Source organism: Mesoplodon mirus (assembly GCF_964341445.2).
Source record: "Mesoplodon mirus genome assembly, chromosome: 15".
Taxonomy (NCBI): domain Eukaryota; kingdom Metazoa; phylum Chordata; class Mammalia; order Artiodactyla; family Ziphiidae; genus Mesoplodon; species Mesoplodon mirus.
In genome coordinates, this window is record NC_138991.1 from 45888079 (window position 1) to 45909974 (window position 21896).

The window sequence follows — 21896 nt, forward strand, 5'->3', positions numbered from 1 at the left end:
AAGGTGAGGAGGGAGTAAGTCAAAGGTTGTGGGATGAGACCTTTAAGGAGAAGGCTAGAGACACTTTAAGAAGGAGGAACTTGCTCCCTAGGAGTCCTGGAGCAATTGGCCACAATTAGTATTCTGGCAAGATACCAAAGCAGAGGTTGACAGAGCAGGGGCCTTTGCCAGATATGGGGCTAGAACTCGGGTTTCCCAAATTAAAGTGAGAGACTCCGGCCAAAAGTAGACCTTCCTTTCTTTTTTATCATTTAAACAAACATTCATGCCACTGTCTCTGACCTTGACAACTATTTATGTATCCTGTCTTCAGACTGGATTAACCAGCAGAAGACAAGAATTAGCAGTGGATTCTGGTGGCCATCTGGTCAACCAGATGCTGCTACCCAGGCAGGCCTGGTACCCTCATGAGTATGTCATGGGATCCATCCCTTTGCCTAAGCCAACAGCGTTGGAAGCAATCCTGATTGGACAGAGGAGGAGATCTACTTGGCACCCCAGCAAGGCTGAGGCTGCACACCCTGGGGGATTCAGGACTCAGGTAAGGAGCCTCCCTAGCTATTCACCAGCCTTCCCTCCACATCTCTAGCCTCATTTGTCACCCTCTTCCTGTTCCCACTGGAAATTTTGACCAGTCATTTGGTAAAACATCATGTTGAAGGGTTTGTAGAATTTCCGCAGTCTGTGGATCACATCGGGGTCGATGCGGGGATGAGTCCGACCTTTGCTCTTGCCTAAGCACCTGGGGGCGCTGCTGTCTTCTGGCTTCTTTAGGCAAGGGAACCCCTTGGTTTTGTTGAAATAGAAATGTTTCTCAGTCACAACACGCTTGAGGCCTAGAAAATCCTGTACTTTGGCCATTTCCCCGGCAGGGTCCACTATGAGTCGCTCACCGCTGACGAAGAGGATCTGAGAGAGGGGGAAATACTGGAGCCAGTTTTCCAGATGCAGAGCATAGATCCCTATTCGAATGGCGCTCCAGGAGGCATCGATCAGCCCTAGGGTCCGATTTTTGAAGGCCAGCACCTCGAAGGTGGGGATCTCGGGTTTCTTTGACAGTGTCTGGGTGTAATCGGAGATGGCCCTGGTCACGGGGTTTCTCACCACCACGATGAGTTTGATGTCCTTGGCCATGGAGTGGATGCGCTTGGGGGCCTCATTTGTCACAAAGTAACTTGGTGTCTTCTCCATGGTTAACTGCCCATCCAAAGTCTTAGGCATCACATTTCTGGAAGACGGAGGAAAACAAAAGAGTGATTATTCCTGTCCAGAAATAACTGAACTTGTTGCACGAAATGTATGATATAAATAGCCCAGTGGGGAGCTACCCAATAAAATTCATGTACACTTGGAAGTTCTTTTTGGACTATATATCCCTCTATAGCTCTGATTATAGTATTATCAGAAAAAGCAGCATAAAGCTTGTGCAATTCATTCGTGGGAATCTTATACACCTCCATTTAAATTTCTGCTCTATCTCTTACCAGTTATGTTTAACCTAGATCGACTCTTAATTTCTCTATGTATTAGTTTTATAATCTCTGAAATGAAGATAATGATAGCACCTACTTCACACAGTTGTAAAAAGATTAAGGGAGATAATGCTTTTAAAGCATTTAGCACAGAATCCGGCATGTGTTAAGATCTTAATAAATCAAGGATATGGTTGTTGTAGTGACTTTCAGAAAGTGTTTGAGCTCAACAAGACCTCAAAGATGATCTAGTCCAGGGGTTGGCAAACTACTACCTGCCTCCTGTGGGTCATTGTATGGCCCACAGCTAAAAATGATTTTTCATCTTTAAAGGATGGGGAAAAAAACTAAATAATAAGACTAAAATTTTGTGATGCATGAAAATTATATGTAATTCAAATTTCAATGCTTATAAATAAACTTTTATTGGAACATGGCCACACATTCCTGTCTGTGGCTGCTTTCTGCATCTACATCAGCAGAGTCGAGTAGTTGCAACAGAGACTATATGACATGCAGAGCTGAACATATTTCCTATCTGGCCCTTTAAGAAAACATTTCTTGATCCCTAACCTAATCCAAAGGCATCTTTATGCAAATGAGGAAACTGAAGCCCAGAGACAGGGAATCAGACAGGCTTTGTGACCTCAGCAAGTTGAATCACATCCCTGAGCCTTATTATCGTCATCTGTAAAAATCCTAAAACTTACTTCAAGTTCAGTTGAGGATGAAACGAATGACATATAGTGTGACATACAGTGTGACAGCAACTAGCATAGAATTAGTTTTATACATGGGATCCGGCTCCCAAGGTTGCCCAGTGAGCCAGTGATAGATCCCACACCAGGACCCATCTCTCTTGGTTTCCTTCCCAAGGTTGCTTCTCCAAACCCATCCCTCCATCCATGTTTGCCTTCAGAGTGGCCTTGTCTTACTTGGGAACTTCAGGAGATTAAAGGAGTTTGATGTCCTTGTACCTATCGGTACAGCAGGCCATCTGCCACCATGTGCTCCATCCATCTCCATTAAGTCTATTCACTTCCGAGTCTTGCACCAAAGTGGTACATTTAGGATTACCCAAGACCTCTTTGTTATGATGACATGCTTTTAAATGTCTCAGCTAATAAAACTTAATACAGACGAAGATCCCTCAGCTTCCCCTGCCATAATTAAATTTATTTACTATTGCGTGTGTGGAGAAGGAAGGATTCTTCTTTTATCTCTAATTCACATGCTCTGTCAATAATTAATTGCTACTGGGTTTTGAGCTTTCTCGGCAAGCATTTTTATTAGGCAAGAGGCACTTGCCTCTTGACTAATGTAGAGAAATTCACAGGGAGTTTGATGTTGTCCGTGTATAATGGTTGGGCAGTAAGGAGTTTTCAGATCAAAGCAATAGCCCTGGCCATAAACAATCATGCTCATCTTGAACTGATATTATCTCCCCGGTATTTTTTTTTTTTAAGAAGATGTTGGGGGTAGGAGTTAATTAATTAATTAATTAATTATTGCTGTGTTGGGTCTTCGTTTCTGTGCGAGGGCCTTCTCTAGTTGTGGCAAGCGGGGGCCACTCTTCATCGCGGTGCGCGGGCCTCTCACTATCACGGCCTCTCTTGTTGCGGAGCACAGGCTCCAGATGCGCAGGCTTAGTAGTTGTGGCTCACGGGCCTAGTTGCTCCGCGGTATGTGGGATCCTCCCAGACCAGGGCTCGAACCCGTGTCCCCTGCATTAGCAGGCAGATTCTCAACCACTGCGCCACCAGGGAAGACCCCTCTCCCCGGTATTTTGAAAGTTTTCACATTTGTGTGCCTGTTTGGCTCTTATCAGATTTAATTGTGACGTTTGGAGGGGCAGGGCTAAGGACCACAGTTTTAGGGGAGTCACATGTGCCTGATTTAAGAGTTCTGATTACCTAGGTCACCTTGATGAAGTGAGTACACCCACTCTGAATCTCCATTTTCTCATCTAAAAAATAGGGTTAACAAGAGTCCCTCCCTTATAGGATTGTAATGAAGATTGAATGTGATAATGCAGGTAAATCACTTAGAATACTGTCCAATGAATGCCAGAATTTTAAAAGCTTAAGCCAGAGGCACAAGATCATTGGCACAGCAATTCTTAGAGAAGAGTAAGGAGAAAATATTTACGTTTGACCAAACGGAAAAGCTGAACAACGTGGGAACTAAGGAACTGATCTAGAAAAGAAGGATATTCTGATTCAAGCCAGTGTCATCAACCATTCTTCCTGATCTGGAGACTGATCTGGAGTAATGGGGAAGCTGCTATTAGTTCAGCTGAAGTTGAAAGAATATACTGATATCCTACTTTTCTTTTAGTTGGAGAGATAGATTCTCTTCTTTTATTATAGAACTCATTTAATAGTATAAAAATATTAAATAAATGTTGATGCAAAAAATACTGAAGATAGATATTTTTACATGGCCTCTTCCAGATTTTTGCCCCTCAGATATATCTTGCTCCTTTTAATTTGCTGTATTTTTCTTTAGCAAGGAGCAGCTGCTAGGTTTTTCTTCTCATCCAGTCTCTGCCATTCACTTCTTAGACCTCAGTGTTCATCTTTTTTTTTTTTTTTTTTCCCGGTACACGGGCCTCTCACTGTTGTGGCCTCTCCTGTTGTGGAGCACAGGCTCCAGACGTGCAGGCCCAGCGGCCATGGCCCACGGGCCCAGCCGCTCCACGGCATGTGGGATCTTCCTGGACCGGGGCACGAACCCGTGTCCCCTGCATCGGCAGGCGGACTCTCAACCACTGCGCCACCAGGGAAGCCCCCTCAGTGTTTATCTTTACATTGACAAATTCATCTCCTTCACTTCAGCTAACTGTTACAGTCTGTCAAGATCTGTGTTGATCTCGAGTCTTTTATCTGAAGCATCTGAGATAAATGGTACCCAGCCTATAAGCCAGTGTGTATAGGAGTAATTATGTGACTAGCTCAGTGCTTGGTGCAAAAAGCAATGAGAGGAGCAGGGCTAGAGAAGGCAATGGAGAAGGGAGCAGAGACGCCTCAATGGCTTTGATCGTCATGTGACAGATGGTCTACACCGTGCACTTGAGGACAGTTCCTGCATCTGGGGCACACATGGTAAAACCATCTCATTAAGCCAAGAGACAACTGTTGTTGCATGAGATACACAGGATTTTTTGCTGGTAAGAAGCTATCCAGTAGCTGCTCAAAATCAATGAAGTAGCAGTACCCCCTTTCCAAAAATGATTCTGAATCAGTTATATTCATTCATTCATTCATTTGTTCCATAAATGCTCACTTCCATAAATGGCAATATACTAGTGAACAAAACAGACAAGGTCCCTTCCGTGACAGAGCTTCCAGTGTAACTACTACATCTGATAAAAGGAGAGTTCTTTATAGCATCACATAAATAACTATTTTTTTTTTTTTTTTTCTTTTTGCGGTATGTGGGCCTCTCACTGCTGTGGCCTCCCCCGTTGCGGAGCACAGGCTCCGGATGCGCAGGCCCAGCGGCCATGGCTCACGGGCCCAGCCGCTCCGCGGCATATGGGATCCTCCCAGACCGGGGCACGAACCCGTATCCCCTGCATCGGCAGGCGGACTCTCAACCACTGCGCCACCAGGGAGGCCCTAAATAACTATTTTTATCAACAGAGCAGGTATCATTACTATTTCACTTTTAGAGAGAAGGAAACAGACTCAGAACCTAAAGATACTTTTTCGAAGTCTCACTGGGTGAGTATATCCTTGGTTCCTAAGCTCACTGGCCAAGCAAACACCTACCACCAGTTTCTGGCAAACAGCAGGTGCTGAATAAGTATCTGTTGAATGAATGGATGAATAAACCATTAATCTCCTGTCCTAAGGCAAGGCTTTGTTGTGATGGGTTTTGTCCTAATCTGGTCACTTCTCAGGCCTTGTCCCCTCACCAGTCTTCTCACCTGGGCCCACGGCCCAGCAGCTATTTCTGTATCTATCCAAGTGTCTCTCTTCCTAAAAGACTAGAGGGGGCAGTCTATGTGTAAGACCAACTTCTCCCAAAGTGGGCTTTGGATCTTGTCTCCCTCTACTTTCTCAGGAATGATTCATCCCAAGTGTCCTTCTCTCTCCTGGTTTTAGGGAAGTTCTTCTTGACTGGGTCTGACATTTTGACTGCCCATGTTCTCACATCTTTATGTGCTTGAGAAATGGGGAGGAGACCAGTCATGCCACAGGAGAGTGAGCAAAGCTAAGGAAGTGAGAAAATAAGGTCAACGGGTGGGGAGGGAAAGACCACAGGGGGTCTTATGGGCCACGGGCAAGACACTGGGTTTTATTCCATGTGTGATGAGAAACCACTGAAGAACATGAAACAAGAGAACATAAAATTTACATTTTAAGAGATTTTTTTTCCTGGCTGCTTTGCTGAGAACACACAGGCATGTGGCAAGAGCAGAAGGCAGCCTGCTAAGAGGCCATTGCAGGAGACCAGGTTAGAGATGGGGGTGGCAGGAATGCCAGTGGAGAGGGCAACCTAGGAAGAAGTGTTCAGAATTAGGATGCCTTTAAAAGGTAGGGCCAATAGTCCTTTAGGATGGGTGGGATGTGTGTGCAAGAGAGAGAGAATATCAGAGAAGACTCCAAGATTGTTGGCCTGAGCTAATGGGTAAGTAGTAGTGCAGTTTATTGACATGGAGACAACTGAGAAAGAAGCCAGTTTCAGGGGAAGATACCAAGTCTGATTTTGGACTTGGAATCTGAAATACTCAAGTGAAGGAGTTGAGTAAGCATCTTGATACAGGAGTCTGGAACTCAAGGGAGATCCCAGTTGGAAGTGGACATTTATATCATGAGTTCACAGTCCACCTGCCAGAAAGTAGGGCGAAGGAATGTCAGATTCTCTTCACCTTCACTAGTAGAAGGTAGGACCTAACCTCTGCCTATCTGGGGAGTTCTCTTGAATAAGGAAAAGCATTCAGATGCCGGAGTGCAAAACAAATTTTTAAATTCCATAGCAAAGATTTTCACTAAATCCTTTGAATTTCCAGGGTCTTTGATAACTTCCCGTATTACAGAGCTTAGGATAATGTCATAATATGGTTGGTTCCCATGCCCTCCATGGCTAAGCTCAGTTTCCGGAAGCCATGGGCAATGTTTTATTCACCTTTGTATCCCCAGTGCCGGCGGCGTGGCAGCTGCCCCATAACTATGTGTGGTTATTAGATGAATGAACGAATGACATACGAATGAAAACATGATCCGCAGAAGTTAGGAGAATTGGGGCAGTTTGGAGGGCTCCTCTAAGTAGGTTTCCCTCACGTGGGGTTCAGTGCTTCTGAATTCCAAGCCATCCCTCATCTGAAGGACCCTGCACTGCAGTGTGTACCATATGGTGAGAAAACACTGCATCTGGGCTTGGAACGGCTCGTTAACAGTATCTGGGGTGCTCAGAGCAGCCGTGACATCAGCGTCAACACACAGTCCTGAAGCGAGAATCATCCTGCAAGATCACACAGCTGCTCTCACAACCCCAAATGTTTATGAGACACGATCCAACTCGCTCGCCCTCCACCACCTCCACTCTGCTGGTGGGGGAGCTGGGCTGAGCACAAGCCCCAGCTGGATGCAGGTCAGCATCCAGGGCTTCATAGGAAACAACAATAATAGCGATCCTACGGTAGTTATCATACGCCATTTATCCAGTGCTCACTCTGTGCCGTTTGGTGGTTGAGAGTTCAAATTCTGAAACCAGATCAATGTCTCTAAGCACGTTCAGACACTGGGCTCTACAGCCTGGTGGTTAAGAGTATAGCCTCCAGATGAACCGAATCTGGATCCACTTATCAGCTATGTGACTCCGGGCAAATTACTAACCCAAGTAATTTGTGTCTCAGTTGCATTATCTGGAAAACAGGTGTCATACCGATAATACCCATTTCGTAGGGATTTTGTGACGATGATATGAGTTAATGCCTAAAAGAGTGCCTCACAGATAGCAGGCTCGCAATACGTTAGCCGTGAATTTTTAAAACAACTTTCTTAAGAAGGTATGACTACCTTCACCACTTCAGAGGTCAGGAAACTGAGGCTCAGTGAAATTGATCTGTTAGTCCAAAGTAACAAGAGGTAGCGTTGAAATTCAACCCCAGGTCTGTTGTGAACTTTAGCCAGAGCTCTTAGTTACTGCCTGGCAATGCTTAACCAAATGACAGAGGCTCAACAAGGTTACATGACTGGCCCAAGGTCACTCTGCTGGTAGATGGCAAAGCTGAATCTTAGATTGAGCCTCATTACGTGTGTTGTAAAGGTGGGCTGTCACTGACTCACCACTGGGAGTTATAGAAACCCAGGCCAGAAGCCCCAGAAATTCTTACCAGATCAAGCTCCGTCATTCAATTTGCGACACCTCTCTCCGGGGTGCCATCAACTGAAGCAAATGGACACCATCACGAATGCCGAGGGAGAAGGCAGTCACCCGTATTAGATGTAAAGAGCCCATTCTCTCTGGAAGGGTTAGCAGCTGAGCTTGCCTTTCGCTTGCCTGAATCAGAGGTATGTGGGCACCTCACATTTTCCCAAAGGCATTATCCAGTGGGATAAATGGTGCATAAAGGAGCAATATTTTCTGAGGCCTCCAGAAACTGTAACCCAAGAGAATGGTGGTTAGAGCCAGGGCATGAGGTAAGGCTGTTTCTTCTGCATTGAGGAAAGAAACTTAGAAATTCCATCGGGCGCCTGCTACTTGCCAAGCATCGAGACGGGCAATTTCACATATTATTCTGGCTGAACTGCACAAGTAGCATACAATTCACTGAGCCCATTATAGAGATGTGGAAACTGAGTCAAAGAGACAATAAACCCTGCTCAGGACTACTTTTCGGCCTCATTCTTTTGGAAAGTTCATGCTGCTTTTCAAATCCAAGTTTATGAATCCTGGAATCCCTGAAGATGAAAAGTCAAACCCTTTGGAAACCACATTTCTTATGTAAAGACCCAAGAAAAGCAGCCTTTGCCAGGGCCATACGGCTAAGGACCAAACTGAAGGCGAGAAAGAAGGGATCCTGAGTTATAGCTCTGACTTGAGAACTAACTTGCCGAATGCATTTAGGACAAGGATTTTTCCCTCTCTGGACCTGTACCATGAAAGGGCTATGTTAATATGAATTCCCTCATTCATTCCAACGAGTGTTTGCTGGTGCTTATTATGTCGGGTATATAGTGATGCTAAAGCAGGCATGGTACCTGCCCTGCAACAGACTGCAAGTTCTTTGAAGGACACACCTGCATTTCCCATTTTTGTAAAGTGGTCTGTGCTTCAGATGGGGCATCTCTGTTGTGGGCAGAGGTCTCTTTTCAGGCAAAATCACATCTGCCACCAAGAGGGAGAAGGAGGTGACAGAAAAGTGAGGGCAGAGGAGAGGAAAGGAGGGAGAGAGCTGAAGCAAAGGGTGAAGGCGACTAGAAGCGAGAGGAAGGAGAAATGAAGACAAGAGGAAGGAAAGGAGTGAGGAAGGAGGGGAGGAAGAAGGCGGACAGAAGGAGCTGGGCTTTGAGGAAACAAAGAATTTGAATAACTGGAGAAGAATGAGGAAAGCATTCCAGGTTTTTTTTTTTTTTTTTTTTTTTTTTGCGGTACGCGGGCCTCTCACTGCTGTGGCCTCTCCCGTTGCGGAGCACAGGCTCCGGACGCGCAGGCTCAGCGGCCATGGCTCACGGGCCCAGCCGCTCCGCGGCATGTGGGATCTTCCCAGACCGGGGCACGAACCCGTGTCCTCTGCATCGGCAGGCGGACTCTCAACCACTGCGCCACCAGGGAAGCCCAGCATTCCAGTTTTGAATGACACATGACCACATTGTGGGAGAAAAGAGCAAACCCGGATCTCAGGCACTTTTGTGGTTTTAAAGTTTGTGCCAGGCAGGTAGAGATATTTTAGGATCTATGAAAGAAAAAGAGAGAAAACCATTTATCTGTTCATGAATTTGGCAACTGTCGTGTGCCAGGTACATTAGGAGATACAATGAAGAGCAAGATGTGTCCTGAAGATGTTCACATCTTCTGAAAGAGTAAAAATAGTCTGTGAGGTCTATCCTTGTCTCTGAGGATTCACGGAGTTCCATGAGTTTCAGGTAGAGAATCACTGGCTGAGGGTCGACTTGATTCCGGAGTCCACAATCACCTCCTTTAGAAGCTTGTCAGTGGGTGCTCATCCTGACAAAGGCGGGTGGCTCAGCGTTTGACTTCGGGGTTCCATCTCTGAACCACAAGTGGCTTTAGCAACTCATTCCATGTCTTTTATCCTCAGTTCCATCATCTGTCAAATGGGTATAATAGCATCTCCTCATTCAGAAGAAAAGGTATCAGGCATCCTGGCACAGAGCAAGTATTGGTAAATGTCCGCCCTTGTTATTGCTGCTAGTGTAACGTAGCACATAGTAGGTACAAACAAATTTATTTGTTGAATGAGTTAAGGAGACCAGCCTTGCTTAAATTCTGAATCTAAATGCCTATTACTGGTTGTCTAATATATACACCCCTCTGTAAATGATGGCCCTGATTCATGGAAACCCACCTCTCCAACGGGTGTTGATACGACCCACTCTGAGAGGACCAAACAGCTTCTGCTTAGCATAGACTCCAGTGAATTTCTAGAAATCTCTTTCTCCTTGCCATCCCAGGGTGCCCAAGCACTTGGGAAGCTTCAGTGCTAGGCAGAGCTTGGCCACTTTATGGGGCCCATATAGCACAAATCCTAGGCTTGCTTTTATTTCTCCTTGTCATCCCTGGCTTTTCCCAGTTCCCCCCGGGGGGTTCAGCATCAGTAGGCCACCATATGACAGAAGCTGACTTGTTCATATGTTTTTTTTTGTTTGTTTTTTTGCAGTACGCGGGCCTCTCACTGTTGTGGCCTCTCCTGTTGCGGAGCTGAGCCTCCGGACACGGAGGCTCAGCGGCCATGGCTCACGGGCCCAGCCGCTCTGTGGCATGTGGGATCCTCCCAGACCGGGGCACGAACCCGCGTCCCCTGCATCAGTAGGCAGACTCTCAACCACTGTGCCACCAGGGAAGCCCCATATGGTTTGATTTAGAAAACACATATGGACAAAAAACAACTATGAATTTGACAATCCCTTAAAATGAATTTGTGATTGAGTCATCACCACGGAATCTACAGTTTTGAATGTGGCCATGTGTGCGCGTATGTGTGTGTATGAGATTTTTATTGATTTAGTTTATACTCAGTGTTTGGTATCTATAGGGATGTGAAGGTCCCTGCAATAATTCTCAAGCCCACAGGTTGGGAAGCAGGGTTCTAAAATCTAAATCTCTGCCTACTTACAACCTCAGCTCCATCGGTGCCTTCTTACCCACAACTCTCCCTCCAATCCGTCCTCTCTTGTTATTTGACCAACTCACTCCAGAGATTCGAAAACAAGATGCTCCCTGATTTTGAATTCACAAGATCACGGCTCACTTCACCTGCCCCTGACTGGGGATTCCACCCGGAGTCTACTTCTCTGATCCTTTATTCATACACATTCAAAGAGCGTCCCACTGCAGAACCTCATACACCAACTTCTATTAGCTGTTTTATTGTATTTTCTTTCCTCAGGCTCAGCGTTTCAAAGGGCAGGTGCCACAATGAAATGATGATTATGGAGGTGTCAGCGTTGTTTGCCTGGGCACCTTGTGCTCACGATTTAACAGACGGTGACAGGAGAGGGCTCCTCTCGGGAAGGTCCCATTCCAGGTCTCTCCACCGCACACTGCACTCCCAGCTGTGTGTCTGCTCATCCCTGCCTTGGGGATGCTGCCAGCCCTGCTTCCTTCTCACCTGCATCCTGTGGCTGAGCCAAGCCCTGCTTGCTCCTGCTGAGTCTGTCTCTGTCACCCTTTGCATGTCTCAGCCCTACTGTGTGGCTCTATCCTGGCTCTGCCATCCTCACTCTAAAGGACTTTGGAACTTATTTAACCACCTCAAGCCTCAGTTTCCTCATACAATGGGTATCGCAAGCAAGACCTATCTCAGAGCATGTTTTATGAAGGTTGAAAGGGCCGGTGCTTATGATGCTGCTGTAGAATGAATGTGTGTGCCCCCCTCCACACAACTCATATGTTAAATCCTAACACCCAATGGGATGGTATTGGGGGTGTGGCCTTTGAGAGGGGATTAGGTCATGAGGGTGGAGCTCTCATGAATAGAATTAGTGCCCCTATGAAAGAGACCCCAGAAAGCTTCCTCCCACCTTCTGTGGTGTGAGGACGTAGTGAAAAGATAGCCCTCTATGAGCCAGGAAGCAGGTTCTCACCAGGCAGTGAATCTGCCAGCATCTTGATCCTGGAATTCTCAGCTTTTAGAACTGTAAGAAATAAATGTTTGTTGCTTAAGCCACTCAGTCTATGGTATTTTTGTTACAGCAGCCAGAATAAACGAAGGCTTAGCACAGAGCCTGGAAGGAATTAACTGCTGAGTACAAGTGTTAATTATTGTTGCTATTATATATGAATCCTGTTTACTCACTGTGCATTCACAGAGAATGCCATCTTAGGACCTGTGCTGACCGTGAGGTTATTTCATGTTTATCTCATGTGCATCCTTAAAACAAACTTTGTTTTTGTAAATAATTTGTACGTGTCTCTTCCTTGTGATGCAAGGAATCTAATCGGCTAGACGGATATATATATAATAAAACATTGGATGTTTTATTGGTGGAAGGGCTGCTCAGGTCGACTCACACCTGGCCATGAAAACTTGTTAAATAACTCGGTCAAGATGGAGGCATCCATGCATATGAAGGACAGGTGTGAATGGTGCTGGGAAGAACAATATTTTGTCACACGGCCAGGCACCAACTCTAGTGTTGAAGGAAACTTGTTCTCTCCACCAACAGAATGCAGCCCAGAAACCCCTCTTTTTCCTACATTTGGCCAGGATGGCAGGACCTCCTCTCCTACAAAGTGCCCAAGTAAGAGCCTTCCAGGTGTGTCCTTGAGATATTTCCTTCATAAGGTTGCATCCCCAAATCAAGATCTCTAGCTTCAATGATGTAAAGCACAATCATAAATTAATCAGTGCACCCTACTGTGCCTGTACTTAGACCTGACTTTCACAGCTTGGGGCACATGAAATACTAAACAGATTTTCAAACCCATCCATCTGATCGTATAACAGATGGAGAAATAACAAATAGGAAAGAAGATCAGTGCACACCTAGAAAGATATACACAAACAGGCACACAAACTGTGCCCCAAAGATTGAAGATTCTAATATTATATCATCAGATATTCATGCACACTGATCTCCTACAGAGTGTTTCTTTTTCTCTTTCACACACACACACACACACACACACACACACACACACACACACCCCTCTACTCTTCCCACAACTGGCTCCTTCTTTTTCGGTACGCGGGCCTCCCACTGTTGCGGCCCCTCCCGCTGCGAAGCACAGGCTCCGGACGCGCAGGCTCAGCGGCCATGGCTCACGGGTCCAGCCGCTCCGCGGCATGTGGGATCTTCCCGGACCGGGGCACGAACCCGTGTCCCCTGCATCGGCAGGCGGACTCTCAACCAATGCGCCACCAAGGAAGCCCCAACTGGCTCCTTCTTATTATTCAAGTCTTGGCTCAAACATCACCTACTCAGAGGGCAATCCCCTTCCCCAGGCACCATCTAAATCACCCTCCTTCACACCAGTCTCTTTTGTTCACTTCCTAGGGCTTCTTGCTATCTGACATTATCTTGTTTATGTGTTCATTTTCTTGTGTCTAGTCTGTCTGTCCTAAAGGAAGCAAGCTCCCAAGAAGGAACACAGTTTGGCACTTCTGCATACTGCTGAATCTCCAGCATCTCACTTAGTGCCTAGAATTGAGACATAGGTCTCAATAAATATTTGTCCAATGATGGAAGAGATGAAGGAACGAAGGGGAAAAAAAGCACAGCTGGAAAGAAGAGAAGGGAGAATAAAGGAAAAGAGGAAGGAAGAGAGGGAGGGAGGAAGGGAAGGAGGAAGGATAGGAGGAAAGAGAGTTAGGAAGAAGGATGGAGAGACCATCATTCAGGTCTCATATTAAATGTCTGGCTTTGGATTATTAGGAAAGCCACTAGCCACATGGAACTATTTAAATTTAAATTAATTAAAATTAAATTGAATTAAAGATTTAATTTCTCAGGGACAATAGCCACATCTCAAGTGCACAATAGCTACAAATGGCCAATGGCTACTGTGTTGGAGGTACAGCTCTAGTATATTCCATCATCATGTAACATTCTATTAGATAACGCTGGTCTGGTCCATCAGCTATGATTTTTGTGACATCAACAGACCACTCAGAAGTCATCTCTCAGAGAGGCTTTCCCTGATCATTCTATCAAAAATCATGCTTGCTCCAAGTTACTGTCTATCCCATTGTCTGGTTTCTCTTCTTGTTCACACCGTGTGGCATTGGTCAAGATTTGGAATTATCTACTTTACTTACCAGTTCACATGATTTCTGATGCCCTTCGACCTGGAACTGAACTCTGCAGTGGCAGAGCTTTGTCTTATTCACTAGGTGCTCTATCTGTCTCTAATGGAGCATTGTATATAATAGGTACTTAATAAATGACAGTGAATAAACGAATGACCCCTCTGGATGTGCACATTTACATTTGTACACATTTTACACATTTTACTCATTTCATGCATCCATGCAGCAAGACAAGGGAAGTGAAGTAAGGTCTAAGCTGGTGGTAGGTGGGCCTCCATCCCTTCACCACCAGCTGGTGAGAAGGTAGAAAAGGCTGAGTGCTGATGCTTACTCTTGCTCACGGCCCAACCCCCTTCACTGAGGCTCTGCACATCTTGCCAGACTTCTCAGGGGCTGGACTCAGCGTCCTAGCCAGGCTCTAGCACCAAGGGGCGGGAGCCTTGGGAAAATCCAGGTCTACGGAGCTGTGCTGCTGGCTGGCAGGGGAGGAGCACATACAAAGTCACAGCCTTGGGCTTCCCTGGTGGCGCAGTGGTTGAGAGTCCTCCTGCCGATGCAGGGGATGTGGGTTCATGCCCCGGTCCGGGAAGATCCCACATGCCGCGGAGCGGCTGGGCCCATGAGCCATGGCTGCTGAGCCTGCGCGTCCGGAGCCTGTGCTCCACAACGGGAGAGGCCACAACAGTGAGAGGCCCGCGTACAGCAAAATAATAATAATAATAATAATAAAAATAAAGTCACAGCCTTTGCTGCATGTCTGATCAATTGCCTACAGACTTATTCCTCTCACATCTATCCACAATGACACTGCAGTCATGGTATCAACGTGTTAAGAAAGCTCCATTTTTGGAGGATGTTTTCAGGGGGAATGAATATTCCCTTGCTGTTCTCTTTTTATGCTCCTCCCTAGACCCTCTCACAATAGTCCTGGCAGAGTAAGATTCTGCTTATGCTGAAAGATCCCAGGGAAGCAGGACATTGCCCCCAGATGACTGTGGATCTCATCTTCTGCCTGGACTTACTCTTCCTGGTCTACAGAATTTTTGGTCCCATTCCGGAGCTCAGTACACATTTGATATGCTGCCTTGGGAAACAGGCTTCCTCTTTACTCGTCAACCTGTGTGGATGTGTTCTTTCTTTTTACGGTACGCGGGCCTCTCAGTGCTGCGGCCTCTCCCATTGCGGAGCACAGGCTCCGGATGCGCAGGCTCAGCGGCCATGGCCCACGAGCCCAGGCGCTCCGCGGCATGTGGGATCTTCCCGGACGGGGGCACGAACCCGCGTCCCCTGCATCGGCAGGCGGACTATCAACCACTGCGCCACCAGGGAAGCCCCGGATGTGTTCTTAATAAGCCTCAAACCTGTGCGCCTTGAATTGGGTAGATATGCTACTCTGATTCCAGGGGAATCAGATGTTTCCCTTTCTAGGTCCAGATGGCTGGCTTAGTTGCAGAAAAACATAATACCACGGACTCCTCTCCAGATAGATGTTTCCCACTGCCTAGAGCTCCCCATCTGCCTTCAGTCACCCCTGACCGTCTTTCATCATTAGTCTCATAGCTTAGCCCTCCTGCACAGAGCCCGGTGTCTTTGGGTGAATATGTATGCACTTGGGAGTATGTTGACACAAACAGTATACTACCCAATGCAGCATTCTAAAATTTGGGTTTTTGCTCGGTGCTTTGTGAACACCTAGAGGGGTGGGATAGGGAGGGTGGGAGGGAGATGCAAGAGGGAGGAGATATGGGGATATGTTTATACATATAGCTGATTCACTTTGTTATAAAGCAGAAACTAACACACCATTGTAAAGCAATTATACTCCAATAAAGATGTTAAAAAAAATAAAATAAAATTTGGGTTTTCTACTCAAGAATACTTCTTGATCTCTACGTCTGTGTCTCTATTTCTGCTTTGCAAATAAGATCATCTATATATGTATACGTATAGCCGATTCACTTTGCTGTACAGTAGAAACTAACACAACATTGTAAAGCAACTACACTCCAATAAAATTAATTAAAAAAAATAAAAATAAAAAAAGAATGCTTCTTGAGATTTTCCCTTATCAGTTCACTTCCCATTTTTAAATGGATGTTGCATTCTATAGCATATGCAAACCACAGTTTATTTAGCCATTTCCCTGTAAAGGCTCCTTGGATTTTCATCAATTTTCCATGATGACAAAGAAGGCTAACGTGAGCACCTTTGCACATGCCTCTCTTTGTATGTACCCGTTTGAGTATTTTCCTAACGCAGCCCTACAGAAGTTGGGTTGTTGGGTCATGGGAGTTTGTGTCTAAAGGCCATAATAGATACTGGCACATTGCCCTCCATGGTGGTCATGCCAAATTATGCTCCCACTCATACTGTGTGAGAATATCCCTGTCCCATCACCAGCTTCTAATGGTACTGACCCTTTTTATTTCACCAACCTGGTGATAACCATCCTTCAGGACTCAGCCCACATGCCCTGTTTTCCCCGGGATGACAAAACACTTCCCTGCTGTGGACTCTGCTGCCTGGTCTATTTCTACCATTGACTCATCCCACAATATGGCACATACGTATTTCCTTGTCTTCTTTATCAGACTCTGAGCAACTTGGGGAAAAGGCCAAAATGGCTCCCAGGAAAAGCTTGCTTGGTTGGACCAGATTAATCCCCTGCTCTTTCCAGATGCTATAACAGACCTTTGCCAGGAATGCTTGTGCCCCTGGCAGCACCAGGAACAGGTGGAGTGTCATGTGAACTTTGTGCATCGAGAAATATTGATGGGAAAATAATCTATGCAGAAATGAGTGTGACTGGGTGCAACCAAGCAGAAGTAAGGGAGGGACAAAACTCAAAGGAAGGGTCTGCTGGCAAGAATAAACTGTAGCCAGGCCCTGCTGACCCCTGCACGTCAGCTCGGTGAGGAGTGCTGTGCTCTGGCCACAGCCCTGCCGTGCGCCCCCTGCACTCTGCATTTTAGCCTCTTAGAATTATCTTGCCATTTCCTGGAAACAATGGATTTTACCATATCTTAGATTTTGCATATGACGTTCCAGCTTCCTGATATACCCTTTCCTTCCTGCCCACTGACTGGTGGAGCCCTTGTTCATGGCATGCCTGACCCAAAGGCCTCCTCCTCTGTACAGCTTCCCTGGAACATATATAATATAATATAGTATAGTATAATATAATATAGTATGATGTAATATAATACAATATAAATACAAATATATCATAAATATATACCAACCCATAAATTACTGATAGCATTGCATCTATCTGTGTGACGCTCCCCATCATCCCAAACATTCCCGGATGTTGTGCCAGAGGGGTAGATGAGAGAAAGAAAGAGGAAGAAGGGGAGGCGCAGTGAGTACGTGAGCATTCTGGAAAAATACCACATTGGTAATTAGATGGTCAGCCTGGAAATGATTCTCATCCTTTCTGCTAATTGATTGACCAAAACCAGTCTTGTGACCCCCACCCACCCACAAGGGAACAAGAAAGCTGAGAGTTACTAGAGAAATGACCTAAAGACTAAAAAACCCACTCTCCTGAATTTTGAGTTTGTTATTCTCTTGTATGTGGGTATATCATATGTTGCATTTCTAAACGATATGCTGTTTAGTTTTGTTGGTTTTTTTCCAAAATGGCATAATACTCTAGTCTTCTGTTAATTTTTTAAAAAACTTAAACAATATCTTTATAAAATCTATTAATGCCATTGCATTTACTGTTAGTGAATCCATTTTCACTGCTGTATAAGATTCCATTGTGTGGATATGGCATTATTTATCCATTTTTTCTGATGATGGACATTGGGGTGGTTTGCTTTATGAACAATGCTGCTATGTAAATTCTTGTACATGCCTCCTGGTATAAAGGGGAAGAATCTCTCTTGGGTATTTTCCAAATAATGAAAATACTGAATCATGAGCTCTGAGATGCTTACCCTTATAAGATGATGGCGCTTAAGTTATATTCCCTCCACCTGTGCAAAAGAGCTCACATTCATCCTCCTTGTGACTTAATGTCTGCTACTGTCTTACTTTGAATTTCTCTCAGTTTGGGAGATCTTTTTCATTTATTGATGATTTGTGTTTCCTCCTTGTTGAAATATCTGTATCTTTTGCCCATTTTTCTATTGGATCGTTTTTCTAGATTGCAATGATCTTCTCCCAGTTTGTGGCTTAACTTATGATCTTCTTTATGTGTATTTGATGGTCAAAAGTCTTAATGTTAAAGTAGTTTAATTTACCACTCCTGTTTCTTATTTAAGAAATCCTTCTCTACCTGAGAATGAATATATATATATATATACATGTATATATGGAAATTGAAGGAAAAAATTATGTGGCTCTCTGGGAGAAACCTGTTCTAAGCAGAGGAAACAGTTAGTGCAAAGGTCCTGGGGTAGGAGGGTTCTTAGTGTGCACAGAGGCAAGGTGGAGGCCAGTGGGACTGGAGGCCACGGCAGAAGACAATATCAGAGAGGTAATGGGAGGCCTGATGATGAAACTTCATTCTGAGTGTGATGGGAAGTCCTTGGAGTTTTTTGAGCAGAAGACTAAGTGTCATGATCTGAATTGCAATTTTCCAGGACCACTTTCCACAGATGAATTGGAATTGACTGCACAGGGATTTAGAAGCTGGGAAGCTCTAAGGAAGCGATTGCAGCTGTCCAGATAAGAGATGATGGTGGGAGTGATGTGGTGGGCAGAGTCTGGGCATACTTGGAAGAAAGAGCTAATAGAATTTGCAGATGGATTATATTTGGACTGTAAGGGGAATGGGAGGTGTTAGGGTGACTCCAAGGCAACAGCCCTGAGCAACTGGGTTGGAGGAAGACATTGAGAGAAGATCTGGGTTTAGAGTGAGGGAAGATTAGGAGCTCTGCTTCAGACATGTTATGCTTGAGATGATTTTAGACATCCAGATGGAAATGCCAGGTAAGCAGTGAGTCTGGAAGAGATCTGGGTGGAGAAATACTGAATGTTGCCGACATACACAGATGGTATACGCTAAGGTGTATACAAAGATGAGGAAAGGTCCAAGGACTGAGCCCTGTGACACTTCTACATTCATCTCTGGGGTTGGGGGTGTGGGGAGATGGACATGCCAGGAGATGAGCCTGGGAGAGCAGGTGTCTCCAGAGGGACAGGACATTTCTATCCCAGCTGTGTGCTCATTCCTGCGTCCCAGACCTGTGATGCACTGCCAGGGTACCAGCGCCGTGCCCAGTTGCTCCCTCTCCTCTCGTCCTCTACCCCTAGATGAATTACTACCGCCAGTTAACATTTGCTCTGGCTCATAAATCCATAATGCCGACCACACAAACCTCAACGGCCTGTACTTGAGACTCACAAACATGCAGAGAAGACTGTGTGCGTGGAGGGTATAAATGATGCTGTCGCCCGAGGCTGCTGCAGGAAACAGGGCCCCCGACATGGTGCCTGCATTCCGCAGTTACTACCTAAACAGCCTGCTTCCCTTTGCCACTGCCACCCTGGGAGGTAGAGGAAATTAGCTGTAAATATTTTACTGCTGGTTATTTGCAGGAGTAAATCACAGCTCATTTTGCCACAGAGTCAATGGAATGAGCATGAGTTTCTTTTGCTCCCAGGGGTTGTTTGTGATGTCATCTTCCTGGTTTCATCCTGCATTTAACTTAGTCCTCAGCATGTTTATGTCTTTGCAGTGTAAGTTATTCTGTGTCTCCTGGATGGGCAGGAGTGGTGGGATGGGGGTGGGGTGGAGAAAGGAAGCAGGATTTCTCTTAGTGCTCCAACACTGGGGCCCACTGGGTACCAATGCTCATCAATCAGCAACTTATTCATTCATTTACTAAGCAATTTCTGACTGATCACTGTATACCAGATGGTCTTCTAAGTCTTAGAAGATGAAGATCAGTATCACCCATCCCTGTCATCAAGGAGTTCCACAGCCTATTTGGGAAATCCCTGATAATACCTAAAACGTACTCATACCAACAAATGTTCTGTATAATATTTACTGAGATCTTACTATATGTTCCAAGTGTTTTACAAAATTAAATCCATTTGCTGTGCAAAAGCTTTTAAGTTTCCTTAGGTTCCATTTCTTTATTTCTGTTTTTATTTCCATTTCTCTAGGTGGTGGGTCAAAAAGGATCTTGCTGTGATTTATGTCATAGAGTGTTCTGCCTATGTTTTCCTCTAAGAGTTTGATAGTGTCTGGCCTTACATTTAGGTCTTTAATTCATTTTGAGTTTATTTTTGTGTATGGTGTTAGGGCGTGTTCTAATTTCATTCTTTAACATGTAGCTGCCCAGTTTTCCCAGCACCACTTATTGAAGAGGCTGTCTTTTCTCCGTTGCCTCCTTTATCAAAAATAAGGTGACCATATGTGTGTGGGTTTATGTCTGGGCTTTCTATCCTGTACCATTGATATATATTTCTGTTTTTGTGCCAGTACCATACTGTCTTGATTACTGTAGCTTTGTAATATAGTCTGAAGTCAGGGAGCCTGATTCCTCCCTCAGAATGGGAGAAAATATTTTCAAATGAAGCAACTGACAAAAGATTAATCTCCAAAATATACAAGCAGCTCATGCAGCTCAATATCCAAAAAACAAACAACCCATCCAAAAATGGGCAGAAGACCTAAGTAGACATTTCTCCAAAGAAGATATACAAATTGCCAACAAACACATGAAAGAATGCTCAACATCACTAATATTAGAGAAATGCAAATCAAAACTACTACAATGAGGTATCACCTCACACAAGTCAGAATGGACATCATCAAAAATTCTACAAACAATAAATGCTGGAGAGGGCGTGGAGAAAAGGGAACCCTCTTGCACTGTTGGTGGGAATGTAAATTGATACAGCCACTATGGAGAACAGTATGGAGCTTCCTTAAAAAACTAAAAATAGAACTACCATATGACCCAGCAATCCCACTACTGGGCATATACCCTGAGAAAACCATAATTCAAAAAGAGTCATGTACCAAAATGTCCACTGCAGTTCTATTTACAATAGCCAGGACATGGAAGCAACCTAAGTGTCCTTCGACATATGCATGGATAAAGAAGATGTAGCAATATATATACAATGGAATATTACTCAGCCATAAAAAGAAACGAAATTGAGTTATTTGTAGTGAGGTGGATGGACCTAGAGTCTGTCATACAGAGTGAAGTAAGTCAGAAAGAGAAAAACAAATACCATATGCTAACACATATATATGGAATCTAAAAAAAAAAAAGGTTATGAAGAACCTAGGGGCAGGACAGGAATAAAGATGCAGTTGTTGAGAATGGACTTGAGGACACAGGGAAGGGTAAGGGTAAGCTGGGACGAAGTGAGAGAGTGGCATGGACTTATATATACTACCAAATGAAAACAGATAGCTAGGGGGAAGCAGCTGCATAGCACAGGGAGATCAGCTCGGTGCTTTATGACCACCTAGAGGGGTGGGATAGGGAGGGTGGGAGGGAGATGCAAGAGGTAGGAGATATGGGGATATATGTATATGTATAGCTGATTCAATTTGTTATAAAGCAGAAACTAACACACCACTGTAAAACAATTATACTCTAATAAAGATGTTGAAAAGAAAAAAATTACAGCCTAAACTCACCTTAAAAAAAAAACCACATGATTAAACCCATTTAACTCTTACAAAAATCCTCTGGGGTAAAAATTACTTTTATCCCTATTTTACAGAAAAGGAAACTGAGGCAAGGGACAGTTCAGTGACTTGCCTAAGGTCACACAGATGGCAAGATTCCAATAAGGCAGCTCCCTTAACTGCATCAGTGCTACCTTTTGATATGCAAACAAGCAAGAGAAAGAGGGTTAATTATGATTAAGCATCTATTACATTTGCTTTATGATGTAGATCTGTGCTTGGTGATTTCTACAACAAATCCTTTAATTTCTAATTCTGGAAAATAAGCTCTATGATTTTACTCATTTTACCAAAAAATTAGGCTCAGAGAGTG

General features: G+C 44.8%; 1 protein-coding gene across 2 annotated transcripts in view; it reads right to left on the bottom strand.

The window, feature by feature from the left end:
• Positions 1-491: 491 nt before the first annotated feature.
• The window catches only part of HS3ST4 (heparan sulfate-glucosamine 3-sulfotransferase 4), a gene marked incomplete at its 5' end in the record, with an annotated part of 400611 nt that continues 379206 nt past the window's right edge, over positions 492-21896 (bottom strand). For both annotated transcript variants that reach the window (XM_082600501.1, XM_082600500.1), the window contains one exon: positions 492-1228. In XM_082600501.1, coding sequence (XP_082456627.1) covers positions 592-1228 — 637 coding nt within the window. In that variant the 3' untranslated portion in view covers positions 492-591. The remainder of the gene's footprint in view (positions 1229-21896) is intronic.